Source organism: Taurulus bubalis, assembly GCF_910589615.1.
Source record: "Taurulus bubalis genome assembly, chromosome: 16".
NCBI lineage: Eukaryota > Metazoa > Chordata > Actinopteri > Perciformes > Cottidae > Taurulus > Taurulus bubalis.
Window position 1 is genome coordinate 11,617,439 of NC_136604.1, and position 23,587 is coordinate 11,641,025.

Below are 23,587 nucleotides of genomic sequence, written 5' to 3' on the forward strand. Positions count from 1 at the left end.
TGGGAGAGAAAACTCGGCTGTAGCTGCAATTCTTGTGATTCTTTGGTTGAGTGCCTGAGAGGCAAAGTAAAACGTTTTTTGTCCAGGATATTAGTGCTGCACGGTTTAACACACACTCAGACTCTCATATCTCCAGTAGCAGACATGCATGTAAACAACCTAAAGTATGCACATTCTTCACAAAGGAAAGCTAACTGGACTTTCAGTGGCCAGCTGTGGTAATATTGACCATGCCTTTCATCAACTGACTAACAAATCAATGGCTTGGGTATCATTAACCTTCCCGTTTCGCCTGCCCTCTTTATAATTATATCTCTGTCTTCCTGGCTTCTTTCTTCCGCTTCTCTTTTTGCCCCTCTATATCCGGTAAGATAACATCCTCGCCACAGCACACCAGCGAATCAATGGATGGACTGATTGATTGATGCTTCTTCACTTTCTGACTTCTGTCTTGTTTTTTTTAATCCCCTCCCCTGCTCATTCTAATTTTTTTTCCTCTTCTTCTGTCTGTCTTCAACTATTCTTTTCCTCTAATCAATCTTCTCCCCTCTCTATTTTACTTCCAGGGCAGGAAAACACTGAACCATGTTGATCTAAGTTGTGACCTGTGGTGAACGGGGGAGGAGGAAGAGGAGGCGCAGGCAGGCAGACAGACAGGCATCTGCCACAGCTCCCTTTAGGCGGCCCTTTGCAAGCTTGAAGCCATGGGCAACACAGCCACCAAGTTCCGCAAGGCGCTGGTGGGTGGTGACGAGGCCCTGGCCTGGCAGCTGTATGAAGGCAACCCTCAGTTCCGGGACGGCCTGGACCCGAATGCATCGTACGGAGAGCAATATCAGCACAACACGCCCCTGCACTATGTCTGCCGCCATGCCATGACGCGTCTGCTCAGGTAAAAAAAAAAAAAGGATTTTGTTGAGAATGTCACAGCTACAAGAATAATGTTTGAAGCTGTGACTTGTTGTTAAGCAGTTATCCAATACAGTTGCAAAGGCATTCATGCAAGTGAGTCATTTTAACATTTAGCAGGATGTCAGCCGTAATAGATTTCTGAGAGTCACCGTTTTCATAATTGTGTTTTTAAGGCAAGAAAGAATGCTTTTTGTACAGAAGGAACCTGATGTATATACTGTCAAACTATGTTAATGCTGTTATAGGGTAAAATATTCTGTAATATGATGTTGACACATGCCAGACACAGGAAAAGTACATTAACCACAAACAACACTGACAATCAGACCCAATTAGACCAAACAGACAGTGATTAACAAAACTGCAAACAGCCTTAAACAGGAGCAATCACTAAAAAGCAACCGCAAGAGTCTCAAAGTAAGTAAGTAGGAAAGGGGGCACTCTGCCAATTTTGCACACTACCCACCCAGTCTGTTAAAACAGCTGTATAATGGTCTTCTGTGATTCTGGATGTTTTGTTAAGTCTGAGAAAATAACTCTCATGGGCTCTGTCTCTTGATTAAGACTTGAAACTTATAGCAGAAAGTATGCGTTACAAATTTTGGACGTTGAGTTTGAAGAGGCAAAGAGTCGAGCGAAAAACATTATTGAGTTGCATTGGAGCTTGTCCCTTACTTGAGGCTAAAAGGCAGGATGTCTGCGTCTGCTGTGTATATTGTTTTATTCTATCTTGTGAGTCCCCAAACTGAATGAACATAATGTATACTTGCTTGAAGGAGATGTACCACCAGATGTACCAACACAGTGAATCAGTTGGTGTGCTATTTGGGTCCCTTCCTACTAACCTATAATGGGCCAGAGAGGCGTGCTGAACGCACACTCTGCTCCGGATAAGTATCAGAGGAAATGCTTCTTTGTTCCAACGGCTCGATTGGACAGAGGCAAGCAGATAGACGACCAAGAAATCTCAGACAAAAAACAAGACTCCTGGAGAACAAGCGTGGGCTGGTAGATGCAGAGTCTGTTTTTCAGATTATTTTTAACATATGCCTCATGGCTCTCTTCAAGTTGTCTCCTTGGGATTGATTGGATAGTAATCCCAAGAGATGCGCAAACTGGAAAATCACAAGAAGACCCATTACTGGAAAAATGGGTGCAGTTCAGGAAGTGTAACCCTTCCTCCACAACAACTGAGTACACAGTCTTTAGAAACATGTAAATACCAACAGGCACTTAGCTACTCATTGTTAACAATTGACCTCCTGTTGTTTGAAGAAAGCCAAGACATAAAGCAGATGTACGGTACATACGGTACCTCCCTTTTTTATTTGTGTGCATCTTCAAGCTTCAGGACAGGTTTGGTTTGATTTTGGTCGCACACTACAAACACATTCTGAATTTCAGTGTGAATTGTAACATTTTAACTCTCCCTTAAGGTTTCCTGCCGCATTTTAATTACTGTACGGTCTGAACAGCTTTGGTTTTCGACAATTGCAGCAAAACGTAATGTCCCCTAGCCTGTTGTTTCTAGTAGACTGATATTAGGGCCATCCATCCTGAACATGGGGCGTTGTGCATGTATGTGTGTGTAGAGGTGGGGAGTCATTGGTTTGTAGTTGAAAAGGGAATAATTAGTGATCATTGTTGTGTGGGTGAATTGGCAGCGAACTGTCATTAGGAGGAAGCTTCAGGGGCTTGTGGCTGACAGGATAAGAAGGTCAAAAGTGGAAGAGCAGGACCGCACTGGAAGAACAGGCTGCACAATGAGGAAACATTCAAGCACTAATGTAATAGTGGCTTCTGCAAAGGGAGCAGAGAGGCAGGGGTTTTATAGTGTTTTTCTATATTGAACAAATGGAAGTCCCAACATCCTCTCATTTTCTTATTTTTTTGTTGAACTTGCATTTGTGAGAAGGTCTTCTCAACTATACATGTTATACCACTGGTAGAAACAGATCTTTCTCTTCAGTTTAACATGCAGATGCATTAAGACAATGGAGAAAAGGATGTTTAAAAAAAGACAAAAGACAACCAAATAGGACATTGTAGAGGAGGATAGGATAGAAAAGGACAGATGGAAGTGGAAAAAAGAAAGAAACATGAAGAGGAAAAGAATTTATAGATATAATAGATTTTGACAGACTAAGAGCAGAGAAAACTATTTACTAAACAGAACTGCAACCAAGGTCAGGCTCTCTGTCTGTCTGTGTGTGTGTGTGTGTGTGTGTGTGTGTGTGTGTGTGTGTGTGTGTGTGTGTGTGTGTGTGTGTGTGTGCACAACCGCCAGCCAGCATGTCCATTATTTCAGAGATGTTAAACAGAAGTAGTCAATATTCTGCCATCTTTCTTCTCCTCGCTCTCTACGACTCTTCTTACCCAGCACACTCGTCTCACAATCCATCTCACTGCCATGCTTCATCCTCATGTCATCTCTACTCATCCTCTATGTTCTCCTTCCTCCACATCTGTTTCTTTTTCAAGTAGGCTTCACATTTCTCTCTCACCTTTCCCTCTTACCCTCTGATTTAAGCCGTCAGTTCTGTCTTCTCTTTCCACCTCATTGCTGAACTCTGTTTTGTTATTATACCTTCTTCTACTTTTATATAGGTCCTTCCTGTTCAGTAAAGAGGGAAACCCCAACAAGCGCAATGTGCACAACGAGACGTGCCTCCACGTGCTGTGCCAAGGCCCACAGATCCTGCTGCTGCCAGAGGGAGCACTGTCGCCACGACTGGCCCGACCCCAGAGGGACGAGCAGCGTCGCGCCGACTGTCTGCAGGTACAAACACTTAAGCACACGGATAAACTTACACATGGCCATGAAAAAAGTGTATTAACTGAGTTGACGTACGAATAATGTGTTGTGTGCATTTGTGGGTTCCCTCTCCTGCTGCCAGATGATTCTTAGCTGGACCGGTGCCAGGCTGGAAGGAGGCCAGTACGAGAAGGCCAATGTCAACGCCACCGACAATCACCGCAGCACCTGTCTGCACTACGCTGCGGCTGCAGGCATGAAGAGCTGTGTGGAGGTGAGAGAAAGTGTGTGGACTCCTCTGGAAGTAGAACTCGCATTAGGAGGAGCTTTCTCTCAAAGATCTGTCTTTGTGATTGGATTTTACCGCCAGTGAAATCTGTAGACCGCGCTATGCCAGTCCTTGCATCAAGAGCATCTGCTTTGTGTTTCATTACTGTCAGATTCAAGTAGTGCTTCCTGCCTTGTTTGTCAAGGATTTACAGCTTCTGAATTAGAAAGAAAATCCACTTCCTTAATTGAAAAGAAAATCTGATATTGGCTGCCTGGGGAAATGTTACCCAGATATTATGCTTTAAGATGTAAAGTTTGAACACATTTATCTTCATTGCCTCCCTTTTCTATTCCTCTTTTTTTCATAAACTTTCTGCCCACACCTTATTCTTTCTCTATTTCCCTAAACTTCTTCTTGACTTGTTTTATTTTCTCCTTTCCTCTTCTTGTTGTTTGCCCCACCCCCCCTCTCCCTCCTTCTTTCACACATCCCTGTCTATTTCCCTTTCTTAAATTTCTTTTCTGCTTTTCTGCCATCACATCTTTCTCTTTTGTCCCCTTCCTCACATTTTCTCTCGCTCTTGCTCACCTCTCGCTTCCTTTGTTCTCTTTTGTTGCAAGTTCCTTCAATTTCTTGTTCTTCTCCATTACCCATTTCGCTCCTTTTTCTTTCTCCCATTCCTTTTGTTCTCTCTTACCTCTTTGCTCCCTGTAGCTGCTAATCCAGAGCGATGCAGACCTTTTTGTGGAGGACGAGGACAAGTTGACGCCATGTGACCATGCCGAGCGGCATCACCACACCGAGCTGGCCCTCAGCCTGGAGTCACAGATGGTTTTCTCCTCTTCTTCAGCTCAGCAGTCAAACACAGATGCACATGTTGAAACCAACCTGCTGCAATTCAAGGAGGTGAGACCACAGTTATGAGATCTGGGGGTTTCCTGCTGGCTGGACATTGAAGACAAATGTTTTATTTGTCTGCCTTTTTAAAGAAATACTTTCCCTTTTAAATCTTTGTTTTTCTCACATGCCTCCACAGTGAACGGATAATCTGAAAATAGTGTTAATCCTTGATTAATTGAAATAAACGGAGGCTAGCTTTAACAACAGCAAAATTATCTAAAACTCTGTTTTATAAAGTCTCGCACAACTCGTGCAGTGTAATCCAAGTCTCGTTTATCCAGTTAGTCAGTATGTTCACTAATTCCCAAGCACAAGCATTGTTTCCAAAATCGTGTTATTTAAGTAATATGGCCTGAGAACAATTGAGTCTGCTGTTTTCCTGTTAATTCAATTTGTATTGTTTTTTTGTTTGCCGTGGAAGGATTTTTATATGATCATTTAGATATTTATCATACTGGTTTGTTGATGATATGGTGTCACTTCTTCGTGCAGATTACCACATATTGTATCTCTTTATTTTACATCCTTGACTAAATGTAAACTTTTACGGTCATTGAAATCATTTTGAATAATCATAATTGTAGTCAAATTGATGCATGGCACGCATCAATTTCAATCAATTTGCATTTACAGAAGGGAACGTTTTTTGGAACCACCAAAATATCTTCTCTTTCCATTTTCCATTTTTCTTCAAAGGTCACAAACTTGCACCAGTTTTTGTATAGAGACACAAGTAGACACGTGCACGTGCACACACCTAGCCTCGTGTTTTTCAGCGTCCGAGTTGAACAAAGGCCACCAGCAAAGACTTCAGCAGTTGCTGCTGCCAACTGATAGCAGTTTTTTTTTTTTTCCTGCTGCTGAATCTATGCTAATACTTAATTTCTCTTTCTCACCACCACCAACCCACGTCCCTGACCTTTTCATTTTTCTCAAATGATCCTTTTCACCTCCTTAAATGTATCTGAATGTCACACTTTCCTTGATTTTGTTAAATAACTTTCTCTTCCTCTTCCTCTTCCTTCATCACTTTATGTATCTCCCAAACATTTCAGCCTTATGAGGGACTGAAACTTCAGGACCTGCGCAGGCTGAAAGACATGCTGATTGTGGAAACGGCAGACATGCTGCAAGCCCCCCTCTTCACTGCTGAAGCCCTGCTCCGAGCCCATGGTATGTGGAAGTTGACATTCATGAGACCTTCACAAACCCTCACCGCACTGTCGTTGCAATTGCAATATTCAGAGAGAATTGCATTTGTATTCCCTGCCTCTAAATGTTTTGTCTCTCTCACTCTCAGACTGGGACAGAGAAAAGCTTCTGGAAGCCTGGATGTCAGACGCTGAGGGTTGCTGCCAGCGCTCAGGTGTGACCATGCCCACCCCGCCACCCAGCGGGTACAATGCCTGGGACACCCTACCCTCACCTCGCACCCCTAGGACGCCCCGCTCACCACTCACACTCACCCTCACCTCTCCGACCGACAGCTGCCTCACACCTGGAGAGGAGGGCCTGGCTTCGGTGAGACACACACAGTGATGACTTTAAATGTTTTTTAACTGGCATCAGTGTTTAAATTGACTCTTTAAGATGCAGGAAACATGTTTTTTAAACTTTAGTGAATGGAATTAATTAGTTGATTCATAAGGGATTACTGAAAAGCATAGTTTTGAATGCGAGTCTAATCTAATGTAAAACCTGCCTGAGACCACACCTGTTATGTAAATAAGAGCCATGTGTTGACTGATGACATACATTAACTAAGGTTTGTAAAGATATTGAAAATTTGTCTTACCAGTTTAACCGTCTCATGTGTTTGATCATAGAAGGTTATTGTCTAATCCAGGGTTCGGCAACCCGCATGCAGCTCTTTAGCCCCTCTGTTGCAGCTCCTTGAGGCTCTTTTTTTTTTTTGCCCGGTGGACAATCTTTCGAAGGGAACTCCTCTTATCTTGGAGTTTGAGGAGATATTGTGTCACTGGAAATATTTTTTATATTTTGTTAACTAAAATGTGCATCACATCCTATTACATCGCTGTCAAGCACCTTCCCCTGCAGGTGGTGGCTCATCGTGATTCACAGAGCCCCGCCCTCAGTAAACTATCAACGGAGAAAAATAGAGAGTTTAATTCTGAGTGGAAGTATTCATTTGCTTTCATTGCCAACGATGCTGGCTTACCTGTATGCTTAATATGTGGCAAGAAGTTAGCAAACAAAAAAGGTTTAATGTTGAAAGACTCTTCCACAACAAGCACACAGTATTTGCTGAAAAGTATCAAGCTGCAGATGAGCAAAGAAGAGAGATTCCTCAACTGCTGAGCAAAGTAGATATACTTTCAGGAAGTGGATCAAGTCTCCAAACTCAACTGCTGCTGCTGGCTATGTGGTAGCTCATGAGAGAGTGAGGCGTTTGTTAGTAATAACGTATCCGTCCCCCGTTTGCGTCCGGCGTCGACGCTCAGTGTAAACGTAGCAAAAGTGCGTTAAAATGGAAACCCCACGTGAAGAAGACAGGGATTGAACCTGCTACCTTGTGATCAAAGAACTAACACTCTAACACATTAGCTACATATATAGATAGGATTCAAGGTCTGCATAGTTGTGTCATTAACTGACCTCAATGTAGGCCGACATGACTGTATTTTTTCTTCTCTTGATAAGAGAAATACACAAATACAATAGGGCTGCAACTAACGATTATTTTAATAATCGATTAATCGGTTGATTATTTTTTCGATTAATCGATGAATCGGATAAAAAAATGTTTTTATCAAAAAAGCGTTCATTTCCAACCCTTTATTCAAAAACAGAAGTGACAGTGCAAAACATCTTCAGAAAGTGCACAAACAGGTTTCTCCTTGAACATCCCTGAGCTGTTAATTAAAACAATAAAATGGACTAAGACTAAAAACATACACATCTATGCTTTACATCTGCCAAATGTGAGCCCTTTTTACTGAAATTGATCCCTCCAGAGGCTGCATTTAGCATACCCTGCTTTATCAATATGTATGAAATACTGGGACAGAGGGAAGCTGTACTGCTACATATAGAGCGTCCTCTTCCTTAAACTCTTTCATTCTGGGTCTCTTATGACCACGACGTCACGTTGTTGGCTAAGCCCAACGACGTGATTTGCTTCATTCTACTTTGAGTAAAAAAAAAAAAAAACCTGCAGCCAGATCCGCCGGTGTGCCGGTTTAACGTTAACGAGTGACAGCGTGAACTGAACCAGACCGGGGGGTGACGGCATGTTTCATCACGTTACGTTTTTTTACAAGCAAGACTGAACTGTAACGGAACATAAAGTAACTTTAACGACAATACACAACCCAAACACGTTTGCTAACACGATAGCAAGCTGACTAGCTTCCATTAAAAACAAGTTTGAGGAACATGAAGACGCTGATTGGCCAAGACTCGACTTGTCAAAGATCTTCTATTTTTGAGAACATCAGCTTTTCTCGTGTCTCACTCCAATCTCAGAAACGCTGGCCGGCCAGTTGCTCTGCTCCGCTCTTTTTTTCTTCTCCGCGACTTATTGCCCGGCGTAATAATCGCGCGACACAACGAATCGATAATGAAATTCGTTGCCAACACTTTTGATAATCGATTTTTGTCGATTTTATCGATTCGTTGTTGCAGCCCTAAAATACAACAAACTATAGTTTTTGTATTTATAATATGACTATATGTAAAACTTTATCAAATCTGATATCAAATAGCTTTTGGCTCTGGGCAATTTCTTTTTGGCAAAATGGCTCTTTGGATAGGAAAGGTTGCTGACCCCTAGGATAACCTTACCAGAGCAAAAAAGGTCACAGGCCATCTTTCTAGCAAGAACTCTTCTCTCTACTCTTTGTTGTTGCACATAAGCTTCTGGTTCTTGTCCCCTGTTGCTGTTGAGGTCGGTGTATTTACACATCCAGTACGACTCTGCCTGGTTGTTGGACTCCTTAAACTCAAAGAGGATGTTGGGTTGTATTTTCGTAGATGCTTGGGATTAAATATTTTGTATTTTTTGAAATGCATGATAGAACTGTGTGAGCTTTTGGAAAAATAGGGATAATAATATTGGATGGCAATAATATCACAACATATTTGTAATAACAAAGTTAAACAAAGGTGGGATTTATTGAAGACATATTATATTGCTTAACATCATGATCTATAGACGTTGCTGTTTTTGTGTGATTATGAAGACAATGCAGCAAAAAGTATTCAATCTCAAGTTAATAGGTATGTAGTCATTTGTTAGGCATCACTGTGATATAATTTAGTGTAAGACCCAATGTTTGAATCATGTCTTTATCTTCTGTCTTCCTGCAGTGTGGAATCTGTCTCTGCTCTATCTCAGTGTTTGAGGATCCAGTGGACATGTCCTGTGGACACGAGTTCTGCAGAGCATGCTGGGAAGGGTAGGTACCCGTGTTTGTGTGTGTAAATGTTCCTGCATACTTCAGTGTGTTTGAGCATTCATGGATCAATTGTCCTGAGTATGTATTTGTGGGTCTCTCAGGTTCCTCAATGTGAAGATTCAGGAGGGTGATGCACACAATATCTTCTGCCCGGCCTATGAGTGCTACCAGTTGGTGCCGGTGCATGTGATCGAAAGTGTAGTTTCCAGGGAGATGGACCAGCGATATCTACAGTTTGACATCAAGGTAGAAATTAACACACATACAGATATTGATGTTCATGTTCAGATTAAGGCTCACCACAGTTAAATAAATGCATGTCATCCAACTGTAAATGTATTTTTTGTGTTTGGTTAGTTTCTTCCTGTTTTTTTGGCATTTCCCAATCATTTCTGCTCTGTACATTCCCTCCTGTCTGTCTGTGTTCTCTTCTCCATTCTATAAGCTTCATAATGGATCTGAGTCTTATCTCTCGCTCTCTCTTTCTCTTCTCCTCCTTATTGCAGGCATTTGTGGAGAACAATCCTGCTATCCGATGGTGTCCTGCAGCGCGTTGTGAGCGGGCGGTGCGGCTCACCCGACCAGGCCCCGGGGACAGTGACCCACACAGTTTCCCCCTGCTGCCCTCCCCAGCCGTCGATTGTGGCAAGGGTCACCTATTCTGCTGGTACACTTAACGATTTATTCATGGCTCTATACACTTACTTACACACTCAACACAGCTGGTAAAGGAGGCCTCAGTGTTGTTGACCTAAATACTTTAGCAACTATCAGAAACTTCTTCTGTTCCTTTTTTCTTCTGTTTCTAGAAATTATTGACAAGTTGTCACGCTGCTTTATTCTCAATTCTCTGTATTTTATTGCACCACATTCATTGTTTATTACCCTGCCTGTCTGCAGGGAGTGCCTTGGTGAGGCCCATGAGCCATGTGACTGTCAGATGTGGAGGAACTGGCTCCAGAAAGTTACAGAGATGAAGCCTGAGGAGTGTAAGTCTGTCTTTGTGTTGCTAGTGTTCTACTGTGTGTTAGTGGGGATAATTTTAGCTGCACATCAGTAAACTGGCGCCACAATGAGGCAGTTAATGGCAGCTGTCAGACAGCCTACCGGGATGTGTCTAATATATTTTTATAACGTAGTAGCAGATGTTCAGGTCATGGATATTTGTGTGTGCAGGGCACGTGTTGGCCAATTGAAACGTTGTTCATGTGTGTGTATGTGCATGTGTGCACTTTCCACAGTGGCAGGTGTGAGTGAGGCCTATGAAGATGCTGCTAACTGCCTGTGGCTGTTGACCAACTCAAAACCATGTGCCAACTGCAAGTCGCCCATTCAGAAGAATGAGGGATGCAACCATATGCAGTGTGCCAAGGTATACACATTTATCTGTCTGTCAGCTGTGTCATAATTTGTTTAGACACTGATATCTGGTAACAGATTATATTATATAATAATAATAATTATATGATTCATTTAATTATTTATTGCAGTTTGGTTAGAATTCTAAAATAAATTCTGCTCTCTTTCTCGATCTCTCCACCTGCAGTGCAAGTATGACTTCTGTTGGATATGTCTGGAGGAGTGGAAGAAGCACAGCTCATCAACAGGAGGCTACTATCGCTGTACTCGCTATGAGGTCATCCAACAGCTAGAGGAGCAGTCCAAGGAGATGACTGTGGAGGTATTGACACACATATGCACAATCAAAAGAATCATCATCTTTGATAGATTCATGCACACAAAATATACACCATACAATACAATACAACATACATTACCTGCTCATGTTTCCACCTGCAAGAACTACCCCATCACCTGTCAAATGATACATTATTGAAGCTCATCTTGATGTGCTCTGCAGCATTTAATGTCCTCACATATACCAAAACACACACCAAGCCATTTGAGTGAAATCAAGTTGCTTTTTGTTACAGGCAGAAAAGAAGCACAAAAGCTTTCAGGAGCTGGATCGTTTCATGCACTATTATTCTCGCTTCAAGAACCATGAACACAGTTATAAGGTAATACACTCTTCAAACATAGACACACATTCATAGCAATGCAACGCTGAACTTCTTTAACGCTCCTTGAGACATACGTTACAATCCGATGATCGTTTAATATTGGACATGTGTATTCTCTCCTCTGTTAGTTGGAGCAAAAATTGTTAAAAACAGCCAAAGAGAAGATGGAGCAGCTAAGCAGAGCCTTCTTTTGCCGTAAGTCTCGCTTATAAGATACAAGGTGACAGAGCGTTTTGTTTTCATCATTATACATTAATTCTATCTGGCTTGTTTCGTCCAGGTGAAGGAACTCCTCCAGACACGCGTTTCATTGAGGACGGTGTGAGTGAGCTGCTGAAGACGCGACGCGTCCTAAAGTGCTCTTACCCATATGGCTTCTTCCTGCAGCAAGGCAGCACCCAGAAAGAGATATTTGAGCTGATGCAGGTATATTACATATCTGGGACAAGAAGACTAACAACGTTAAAGCCCCTCTAGTGATCCCCACAGACTGCTGTGCTCATTAGACGACAGGTTGGCTGAACTGGTTTGGACAAACAAAGTACTGTTAGGGAATTTTGTGGCAATCTGACCATTAGGTTTTGTGTTTCTAATCAACAGATTTTTATTTTGGCCTGATAGTCATGCTAGAGTAGACGATGGGTGCTAAATGACGAGTTAACTAAATCATTCTTATCAGGACCTTGAATATCCATTCGGATATTCACAAAAATTCAGCCGTACTTGTTGAGATACTGTTTTCACTTATTTATCAACTGTATGAAGTGAATATTCTTTACAATTTTTACAAAGCTTTCCTCAACATACCACATTTTATAGCGTTGGTGTAGTTTATAATCTGTGTTTTTTATGTTTTAACATCCCTGTGCAAAAGTAAAAATGAAGGTCATTGTTTTTGTTTAACTAATATTTTTGTATTCTTATTACAAATCAACTAATTTGCAACATTTTAAAAGAAATATTGAAGATTTCCTTTTATAAGATAGTCATAACTCGGCTCACTTGCAGTCACTTGACAATTATGCAATGTTTTCTTTTAGTCATACAGAATAATGAGATTGTAATCATTAGTTATACTATGGGATGATATCGCAAAATACACTCCACTTATGTCTTGTTAACATGGTAGTTTTGTGTCTTCTCAGACGGACCTGGAGATGGTTGTGGAGGATCTGGCCCAGAAGGTCAACCGACCGTACTTAAGGACTCCCTGCCACAAGATAATCAGTGCAGCACGTCTGGTGCAGCAGAAGAGGCAAGAGTTCCTGGCATCAGTGGCCCGAGGTGTTGCACCCAACGATTCTCCTGATCCTCCCCGCAGAAGGTAATGACAAACACACTCCCCTATACTCTACAATACTTTGTTTGCTTTGTCATCAGACAAATTAAAAGTGTAAATATTTGAAACTGAAAATGTAATTCAAGTTATTCTTCATGTGTGACACTGTGAGAAAACAGTCTTGTGTTCGTTTTTGTTTCAGTTACCCTGGAGGATCATGGGACTGGGAGTACCTCGGCTTTGCCTCCCCTGAGGTAAACTGTCGCACCACACACTGAAACACTAACTCTTGTTCTGCTAACTATTTGGTTCCTGCCCAGCTAATAGTATTCCCTAAACCTGCACTTGGTGACCTACTTCAGTATGAGGTCATCTAAATGCATGTCTACGGCTGCAGCTGACTTAGTTTGCTTATGTGTGTTAAGATGGGGAGTCATCACTCTGTACTGGGAGCAGGAGATCAAAGAGAGAGACCGTCACAGGTAATGCACTGTAATTTATGCTGTTCTGTGCAAATGCATGGCCTGAATGCAGTTTTCTATGCTGAAGATTGTGCACCTGTTTGATACAAAATATACTTACAACACAGCTTTTACAGTTGTTTACAGTAGTAATCCATCATTAATTATTCTTTGCAGGATTATGCTGACATCCAGTACCGTCGTAGACACAGACCACGGCGCAGAGGAGACATGCTGAGTCTGCACAACGTTAGAAGCAGCAGCAACACACCAGAGACCAGTAGGAGGAGTGACAACACAGGTCTGGCCTTACCACAGTATATAATAGCCTCATATAAAGCCCTTCATTACAAAAAGGATTATCCAAAAGGGAAAAAGGTGTATTTTTTAAAAGCATAAGGCATTTTGGAAATTAACTCAATGTTGCACTGTATGTTCCATTTGTATTCACGTATAGTGTAAACATTTTGGATCCTAATCAGCTCCATCTTTGCCTCCATTGATACATGTTGTCTAGTCACCACACCAGACAACCAGCAAATAGGATTTTAAGTTTTTGCTCCATCAATCTAGTTTGGTTGACGCACACGCATTGATCACTGGGTTCAATTGGTAATCAAGCTTTACAAAGCATTCCTTGTTTTAATGTGATATTTTGTGTTCCAGAAAATCTAGAGAGAAGTGAGGGCCGCAGAAGAGTGCTGGGTTTGCTGGATGAAGATGACCCAAACATCCTGCTGGCCATCCAGCTGTCCCTTCAGGAGTCTCGCAGAGAGCGAATCCTGGAGGGAGGCCTTGAGGGAGTGACGGAGGGGAGAGGTGAGCTGGATAGAGGACAGGAGAGGATGCGGCGACCCTCAGGGGACCCGGGAGATGTTGCTTTGCAGTCTCTCAACACAGACGGTCCTCCAGGAGCCAGAGGCTCCTCCTTCCCCACTTCTCTCCTGGATCCTCCTCGCCCCCCTAACAGGACAGACTCAAACGCTCATCCTCCCATGTCAAACTCTCTCTCCCTCCCTCCCCCTCCTCCCTCCCTCAGTGCAGAGCTGCTGGAGCTGGGAGACAGCCTTATGAAACTGGGGAGCATAACCACTCCTTATGACCTAGACACACACACGCAGGAGCAGCTCTGCTCTCACCACACATACAACCACAGTACACGTACCGCTCCCTACACCATTGAACTGGCTTACAGCGACTTCAGCCATAAACCAGACCAGAGTACACTGACCACTCCATATGTGCTAGACCATATCGCCATTACAGATCCCAGTTACTGCCACTCCAGTGGTTATTTGGCTGAGGCTGAATACACTGCCTCTTGCTCACTTGAACGCACCCAAAACCCTGGCCATCCTAGTTCATGTAACCGGGAACATGCAGTCGCGTATGACGGCACCCCAAAACCAGACATCTCTTACAACCCCTGCCCCGAACACAGTAGCTCTTACACTCAGGAGCGTCCTGCCGCCTATGCTCTCGAACGCCCACCCAAATCAGATCCCCAGCCCCTTGCCCAGTTGTGCCTCCCGTCTCCAGAGCTTGAGCCGGAGCTGCTGCTGCTTTCACCGGTGATCCCCCCAGGGGGCCCTTTCACACCCAGTGACCCTCAGAGTCTGGAGCCCCTTGATCCAACAGCCAGTGCCCAGCTGCTGGACAACATCATGGCCTGGTTTAACAACAACATTAACCCCCAGAACAACCCCCAGAGCCTGGCCCTCATCCCCTCCCCACCCACCACAGAAACGGACTCCTCCCCTGACACACACACTGAGACTGAGTCAGAGAGCCAGACCTCCAGGGACCTGACGCCCGCCCCTCTCTGGCAGCCCCTGGAGGGCGAGCCAGAAGCAGACAGAGGGTCGGCGAGTCCCTGTCTAGGTGCGGTGGGCCTGAAGACGTCGAGGCCCAGCACTCTGGAGCTAGAAAAAAGAGAGAACACCGAGGAGGGTGTGGACGCAGGGTGTGTGTCTGATCTGTTGCTGGACGAAGCGCACACACACCCGTGTTCACACTCCCAACGTGGAAACAGTCCCGCACACACTGCCCCAGCCACAGAGAGAGACCTTATCCTTCAGTTAGAGGGAGACCAATCACCTGAGGAGTGGGAGGAACAAGTACACCTGGTGTGACAGCGACAGAACGATGTGGAGAGAGTTCAGGAAGAGAGAGGGAGATAAAAGTGAAAGTGAAAAATCAAAGACTGGGAAATCTAGAAAGAGGAAAAATATAAGATATAACGATGAAGCCTCAATGAAAGATGTAGGTCGTTGGAGTGCTTACTGTATGTATTATACTGTATCTAGAGAGGACACACAACCCTGGCGACTTTGTCCAGTAAAGATGATGTCATACGCAGATAGTTTTTGCGTTTGTCTGCTCTAAAAGCAGACAAACTATTCTTTGAAACAATTTAGTGTTTAAAGCAAAGTACATGAATGAAAAGCTACCGATATCATAACACATAAAATGCTGCACATTTGTTTTCTTATTTTATTTTATCCCTGTATTTGTCTGCTCAGTTTGTTCAGGGTGACGTTTTGGTGCTGATCATGCTGAAATCCAAACCCACCTCACTTTAATTAACACACCGACCCAACCACGAGCTTCCTGGAGCCAAATATGTTGATAACTGTAACCTTGGAGCTCGTTTAGCGTACTGTACAATCAGAGGGCCTAATTCTGATTTTTGGACCTTCACGCACACTGTGCCTGTTTTGTTAGTGAGCCAACACACTACTGATGTTTCCTTTTGGCAGGCTGTAAAGAACGACAATATACTCGTCCGCTCAGTGAACGTCACGCTAGTACAACGTGCTATCTGGGTTTTATGACGGTTATAATTCTTTGGTGAAACTCCAGCGATCACAGAAGAGATATCGTCTTGTCCCTGTGCACAGGGAGGTCGGAGGTCAGTCTCAGATAAGAGTCTGTAGGAATTCAGAGCCTTGCTCAAAGGCACTTCAGCATCATGGGTGCTTGTTGTTCGGGGGAATTGAACCCTCTATTTCTCCTGCTTACTGCACCACCCTCACCATTCCATTAAATTATCTGTCTATGAGCTTAAGATGCGCTTTCATTGAAGTGTCATCCATATTGCTGTATTTTACACCTGCTTTGGCTCAGTTTTGATTGTCAGTGTGCAAAAACGGTTTAACCCAAAATGCTATTATATTAATAAGGATGTTTGCCTCAAATTTGACATGAAAACATATTTATCAAATTAGGTATCACAGCATCAGAATATTGTATATTGCTGAATTTGAATCACTGTTGCAGTTCAAAATAAGTGGCTGTCATAATAAACAATGCCACTAAACAGAAATGAATCATCAAAGCAAAGTATTTAATGGATCAAACTAGATCCAAATGTGTGATTGAAGAAATAAAGATAAGAACTGCTGTGTTACTGTAGATATAGATTAAGAAGTCTAGAGTCTGACTTTACACTACAGTAAGTCTTATATTCATACATGTTTGTGTGATCGGTAAACATTTAGCATATATATTTGTCAGTTTGTACATTGACAACTGAGCCAAAACAATCGGACATAAAAACACTCACTTTGTTTTGTTTTTATAATTTTATCATGTCTGTTCCACTACTGATGGCTAGAACAGTGTGCTGTTTGATTGATGAGAGATGGGTTGGGATTTACTGTAATTTATCCTTTTTTCATTTCTATATTCCTTATGGAGATGATTTTTGTTTTCAGTTGAGACCAGAGTTGTTGGGTCTGTGTGCCTTTTTGTTTCAATCGTATTTGTTTATTTGTTGGTATTTATTACTGTCATGGCTTTTTAAACATGCAAAACAAAGTTGTCAATGAAAGATAATGGAGAACACACCACTTTGGCAGTTGCCATACACCGAGGTTCTTGATGCACATTAGCATTGTTTGTCCTCACACCACAGATTTGTCTTGTTTTACCCTTTCCCCTGAGAGAAACTAAATTGGAGCTAAGTGATTTGTTGATTTGTCAATTATTTACACTTTAGTGTTTCCACTATAATTAAGGAGCATTTTATCTTTAAGTTGTTCAAATGTGGCCTTTGATTTTTCTCGAAATGCGATGTAGCACTCTGAATCCTGGGTTGTCACTCAGCCTTTGTCTTTAAACTTAATTTCCCAACTGGAATGTTTACAAGAGAATTAAACACTGCCTGTTGTGTAGAGATATGCTCTGGTGCTGCTGGGACTGAAATCATAATAATCGAGTGTTTTTAATCGTACTTTCATGCCAATTCAAACAAATGTAAAGATATCCTAATTTGGGTTGAAATATCTCCCTCTACTTTATGCAGAATGTGATTTGAATAAGTGCATCACTTATAATTGATTGAGTTTTGAGCTTGTTTAAAGTGTGAGGTGTGGCGTGCTCCACTGAAGTGACAAAACCCCTAAAATATCGCCTTTTCCTTTCTGTATTTAGCATTAAACTGTGAAGGTGCTGGACAGGTCGTAGGTGCTGATGAATACATTTCATTAGGCCGGCTGAGATGTGAGGGCCGCTGGTGCCGTCCATAAACATTTCACATATTCTTTCTTGAGGAATAGTTTAATTCACTTTTATTTTAGGTCGCTACAGGATACAAAATGGAGGAGTCTGGGGTCTTTTAATTTGCACAAGCATGCTGATAATGTGTTGCACTAATCCAGTGGATGGGCAAGATGTGGAGGACTGATGAGTGGCTTTTATTATTATTATTTCCTTTTTTGTTTTCTTGATTTGGAATTTAATTTATGGTGTCATGGGAATGGTCCTGTATCATTTTGTACACCATATACAATGTTTATATTTGAATGATCCCTCAAACAACCACTTCAGAATTAAAACAATTCAATTGCACTCGCATAGAACATACTTGATACATTCCCAGTCGGTCCATAAGAGAGGTTTGATGTGTGGCCAAAACTGTAAATGAAAGTGTCAGTGCAAAGTTTTCTCTCAATAAAAACAACTGAAGGATTGCTGCTATGATATTTTTATCTGTGTTTTCCCAAACCTACAGAAACCAACAGCAGAAAAAGCACAGGTGAAGAGAAACACATATATTAATGATGGCCACTGGGACACTTGAATAAACAGAGCCATTATCGATGTTATTATTAACACCTATGGTTTGCCAACTGTGAAAAGGTTAAAATTGCTGCTGCGAAAAAGTGTTATGTTGCTTTTGATATTTAATTGTGTGTGTATGTGTGTGTCTCTCTCTCTGATAGCTGTGTGGTGTTCAGACTGTATGTGTGCGCACTTCTCTTCACTAGTGTGTGTTGTAGTTTGTATCTGTCCATACTGTCTAAACGCTGTTGTCAGGGAAATATCATATCCGTAAATCAAGAAACAATAATTTTGTTGAATTTAGAGCTTCATTTGATGGTAAAAAACATCTATGCTGCCGCCTTAAACAATCTCTCCAACAGAAAACTGCTGCTTTTTTTCTTTCTATATATTTACATGAGCTCTTGACCTCTTCTGAGATGCAATAATGTTATATTTATTTATTTTTTATTAATGAATGTTTAAACTGTAGTGTCAACTGTATAGAGAAATATATCCAGTATGGTCTCGCCCCTCATAGGATGTGATGTTCAATACTCCTCCGCTAGGTGGCGGTGAAGTCGGTCGTTTTCCCTCTCTGCTGTCGCTCATCTAATGACGTACTATCAGTGCGACTGAAAACGTAAAGCTTACAACAGCGGCCTGTGTTTTCACTCGACCGGTGTAATTTTTTGTCTCTTGTGGAGGATTTGTCTCTACAGTCCATCGCCATCATGAAACTAGTCAGGTAAGCGGTCGTTAAAAGTAACCTTTTATAAAATTATGGGGTTAAAAGATGATGAAAACAGCGCGATGCTGATGGATGGATGTAGATGTTAACGGAGAGGCTGTGATGAGGAGGCGGGAAGCACTGAACGGAATGAATGGAGGCTCAATGGTGGAGCTCCAGGCTCCGAAACAACAGACCAATTCACACCCTCATGTAGTGATGATACGAATAGTTTCATTTTAGATTGAGCTGATAAACTGCGTACAGGTGTGAGAACATGGTGTTTTCTAACTAGCTTTAACGAGCATAATGTTAGCTAGTTAGCTCGTAGGCCCTGCCTGTGTTTGTGCAGTTAACATTTAGCTCCAGGATTTAAATATACTGGACGTAACCTTCAGCAAATTACTTGTATTCACTTAACATCACGTCCCAAATCAAATGCACGAAGTTTGAAATGTTAGTTTCGCCCTCCAGAGTAACGTCACCTTTGTTTTGGTGCTCTACGTCTACGCGACACGGTTGGTACCTAGCTGTGGCTAGCTAACGTGAGCTAACGTTACTATGTATTGTATACACGATGTAACATGTTGATGCTTTGGAGCTCAACCTTTCCCATTTTATAACGATGTGTTCACGCTGTACTCTTGTTCATCGACACACAGGTTTTTGATGAAACTCAGTCATGAGACTGTTACCATTGAACTGAAGAATGGCACCCAGGTCCATGGCACCATCACAGGTAAGACATGCTGGTGCATCACTGAAATGTGTTAAAGTTGCCTCCCATGTCACTAAACTGCAGTGAAATGTATATATATATATATATATATATATATATATATATATATATATATATATATATATATATATATATATATCCAAAGTCCAGATGCTGGGATTCCATGTAATATATTAGATATGTACTAAATAACCAGTTTATTAGGTCCGCTTAGCAAATTAGATGGTCTGGTTACTGCTGAGTCTCAGTTGGTTACAACTTTGCTCAATCATTTCGTCCTCACTGTGATCACCCATAGAGCATTGTACTAGTTTAATGGCATATCTGCTCTTATTTTATTTATTTTGTGTAATATAATAAACAGTGGCATGTTCATTTTAAGTTGTTTTTTTCAATTGCGTTTCCTTTTTAATTTTTAGGTGTTGATGTGAGCATGAACACTCACCTGAAGGCAGTGAAAATGACACTGAAAAATCGGGAGCCAACTCAGCTGGAGTCGCTGAGTATTCGTGGCAACAATATTCGCTACTTTATCCTCCCTGACAGCCTCCCACTGGACACCTTGCTGGTTGACATTGAGCCAAAGGTCAAGTCCAAGAAGAGAGAAGCAGGTGAGGAATAACAAGTGTTCTAGTTGTCGTTGTCTTCACATCAACGTCCCCCAATTGACGTCATTGATCTTCTGTTTGCTGACTTTAAGGAAGAGGCTTGACTATCATAAGTTCTCAGAACTTTAACCCAGGGATATTTAATGCCGGGTTTCAGAAACCATACTCAAATACAATTATTTTTCTCATTCCTTACGCTTCAGGCAGTCCGTAGCGATGTATATCCCACATGTTCATACCGGGATGGTGATAAAATGACCTCATCAGTCGGTACTAATCATAACCCTGTCCATTAGTTGTTCTTGTCAGAAGTATTTTCACTAACTCAAACTTGAGTGACTCCACTAACAGTTGACCGTGATGCAGGTTGTTTGGTCTGGTAAAAGTGGCTGTTTAAATTCTCAGCAGGAATATCATTCTGCCTTTGGTTTAATAAGAACCGACACATTAGTTTGTATTCTGATTGCCTGACTTTTACAAATAGTTGGCTCACTTACTGGTATTTTGTATACTTTTAGAAAGTCACGTGACTCTTCGGAGGGGTTCCAACTATTCAAAATTTTAAATGTCCCTATAATGTAATACTCAATGTTTGACACATGTTGCTGACTGTCGCTCATATGTGTTCTCAGTGGCTGGACGGGGACGCGGCAGAGGACGAGGCCGTGGCAGAGGAAGAGGACGAGGTCGGGGCGGCCCAAGGAGATGATCACCCGGCTCTACGCTTTCTGGCCACCACCCCACTGTTTGTACAGGATTTTTTTCCCCGGAAGAAACATTTTGTGAATTTCCATGTTCTCTTTTTTTTTGTTTTTGTTTTTTTTGTTAAATTTTGCTTTTCCTTATTTTGTACATTAAAATCCTTAAGAGGATAGAGTGACTCTGTGTATTATTGCAGATTTGACAACGGGGTTTATTTTGTTAGTTATTCACTTGGTTTCCCGAACATTTTATATGCGTTACGTGGCTGAATAAAGTACCATTGCATGGAAAGTTTCCCCCTCGTGCTAATTAAGAAGAAATTCAACATGAACTGAAAGGAGCTGCATGGTAATGTTAGAACACTACTTGACACGTGTTAAATCATTATTCAGATCATTTATTCTTGTAAGGAGCAGAGTTGAAATCACGCACAAGTCATATTTCCAAGTTGCTACTCGAAGGTCTTCTCTCTGCTTCTGTGCTTTTATAACCTACGACAAAAACTTCATGACAGGAGGGGTAGTGGAGGCTTTTCCCTAATGTTCGTTGAGATCAGGTCTTGATTGTCTTTCTGTGGGGCTCTTTCCCGCAAGACCCGTATGCTGCATTCCCACCAAACGTGTTGGGAATGCAGCATAAGAACATGAATGTTATTCAGGTTCCCCTTGTGTGAGAAACTTCGGAGGATAAGTATAGTATTGCAAGCCAAAGAAGCAAGAAAGGACCTGAAACATCCCCTTATTTTAAAACTACAGGTCACAGCCCTACTAAGGATAGTTATTTTTCCAACATAATGCATTTATTTTTGAATTAACCAATACTTTATGCGTAATTTTTAGACACTTATTTACAGAAGTCTATAATTGAATCATGGCAAAACCTACTAGGCAAATTACAACAAAAATCTCACATGTATTCTTTAATGTGTTGAACCACCAGACCTCCTACTGTAACTATTCAGAAATAAAAGTTTATTTTCTTCATGGATTGCCTAATGTTAGATGTTTACTGCAATATGATAACTCATTGTCTTAGATAAATAAACTATTTCCAAAAGTTCTGACATTGCATCCAGTCGCATTTATAAATCTCAGTTCCACCTTATTTATGGTGCTCAAAACCAGCCTGTGTCCCCACCAGGTGTACGGTAAATGAGGCCATGTACTCCTGCATCATTTCCAGCAAGAAGCCCATGGCTACAACTTCACCGGTCAAAGTCTCACCAAAGTTGAACTTTAAATTATGCAAAGATTTGATTTTCAACCGGATGTGACCGTTATTTTCCCCCCTTCACTCGCTTAGAGAGGAGGTGAATATTCGGCAATGTTCATCCTGCACCTGTGATAACAAGCCTCAAAAACAAGTGTTTTTCCCAAAATTTGGAACCGCTTCTTTATAAATATCCAACCAGGGCTCCCATTTGTCAGTAACAACTCTGAACGAGTCAGGTGCTCACTCTTCACAGTGTGTGATGATATCATGTGCTCCCACGACAAAATTACAGCCAGTCGTGCCACATAAAAGAGTAATGGAGCCTCCGGACTCCATCCAACACTGCTTGTGATGGCATACGCTGCTGAGCTGGCAGTTCTATGTAACACTGCATGAAAAGTCCTCACTCGAATTCACCAGTTTTTTTTTACCGTTGCAGCGCTGCTGGCAGTTGTCACATAGCACAGACTCTTTGCTCTAAATAACAGAGTATCCACAGCATATTATACATTGTTGATCATTGCATGCGTCTCAAATGCCCCACAAGAGTGTCTTATTATGGCAAGTAGGTGAAATTACTTGCATAGCCATTAGTTTTGCTGGCAGTCGGATGACAGAAAACTCTGTCCCTTACTTTAATAATTTGCCCTTGTGCATACACATTAGTTTATTTCAGACACCGGACAGACGTACTCTGTCCTCTGCTGGGACACATGGACTCCTTTGCTTTGGTATTTCTATAGTGTAGCTGTAGAGCTACATCAGGAGCCATTCCTGCCTGCATCATACACACAACTCTAAAGAAGGCTTTCAGGATTTCTGTTGGCACAGCATTTGTTGAAAATGCTGACTGTGAAATTGCATTTGAGTTTGACAGGAAAGTTGGTAAATTCTCCATTTTATCTGCAGAACAACACTAATTACTATAAGACTGGACAAGATGAAAAACTATCAATCATACTGTAATAAATCTGCTCACAAAGCACCTTGGATACCACATAACAAAATAAAGTTTGAGTTACTGTGGAACAACACGTACATGCAGTAGACTAGAAAGGATTTTAATCCAATAAATCACTATTTGGCAGTTTCAGATTGCATTGGGGATAACAGAGCACAAGTTATTGGGGATAAATATATCAAATCTGAAGTCACACCCCAACAAACACTTGAAACACAAAACAGACGCATCAAATACTACATTGATATTACATATTTCACTTTTTTTTAATGCCTGTAATATTAGCTAGAAAAAAGGGCAGTGATTCAATTTTGAATTCTAGGGAGTGAAAAATGATTAAAGTGATTCAAAGATTTACCAGCAAGTGCATACTTCATTCCTCTCACATGAAACAATTCAAAACACTGTTTGTAGCAGACAACAGATAAGAGAAAGCACACTCAATCAGTCTTTGAAACCAGGTTGTGGGAGTTTGCCGTCAAGTGTTGACTTCTGGGAAAGACCTCAGAATGATAAGCGTACCGGTCTGTTCCAAGATTTGTTTCTTCTCTTGAGACCATTTTCATATTAAA

The 23,587-nt window shown here is 41.7% G+C and overlaps 2 protein-coding genes across 2 annotated transcripts; both read left to right on the forward strand.

Annotated features, from left to right (window-relative positions):
- Positions 1-704: 704 nt before the first annotated feature.
- LOC306749121 (ankyrin repeat and IBR domain-containing protein 1-like) lies at positions 705-15,607 on the forward strand (the record flags this gene model as incomplete). Its single annotated transcript, XM_079232373.1, has 20 exons — positions 705-892; positions 3,520-3,691; positions 3,810-3,941; positions 4,653-4,844; positions 5,894-6,011; positions 6,139-6,359; positions 9,168-9,256; positions 9,358-9,502; positions 9,763-9,923; positions 10,157-10,245; positions 10,498-10,628; positions 10,803-10,937; positions 11,191-11,277; positions 11,409-11,475; positions 11,561-11,706; positions 12,426-12,604; positions 12,762-12,813; positions 12,985-13,041; positions 13,198-13,321; positions 13,687-15,607. The coding sequence occupies 20 exons, from the start codon at positions 705-707 to the stop codon at positions 15,150-15,152; spliced, it is 3,951 nt and encodes a 1,316-aa protein (XP_079088499.1). The 3' UTR covers positions 15,153-15,607.
- A 3,093-nt stretch (positions 15,608-18,700) lies between these two features.
- On the forward strand, positions 18,701-21,902 carry snrpd1 (small nuclear ribonucleoprotein D1 polypeptide). The gene is made up of 4 exons (XM_079231909.1): positions 18,701-18,811; positions 19,456-19,532; positions 19,952-20,143; positions 20,773-21,902. Exons 1-4 carry the CDS (start codon positions 18,798-18,800, stop codon positions 20,847-20,849), a joined length of 360 nt encoding a protein of 119 aa, XP_079088035.1. The 5' UTR covers positions 18,701-18,797; the 3' UTR covers positions 20,850-21,902.
- Positions 21,903-23,587: the final 1,685 nt, after the last annotated feature.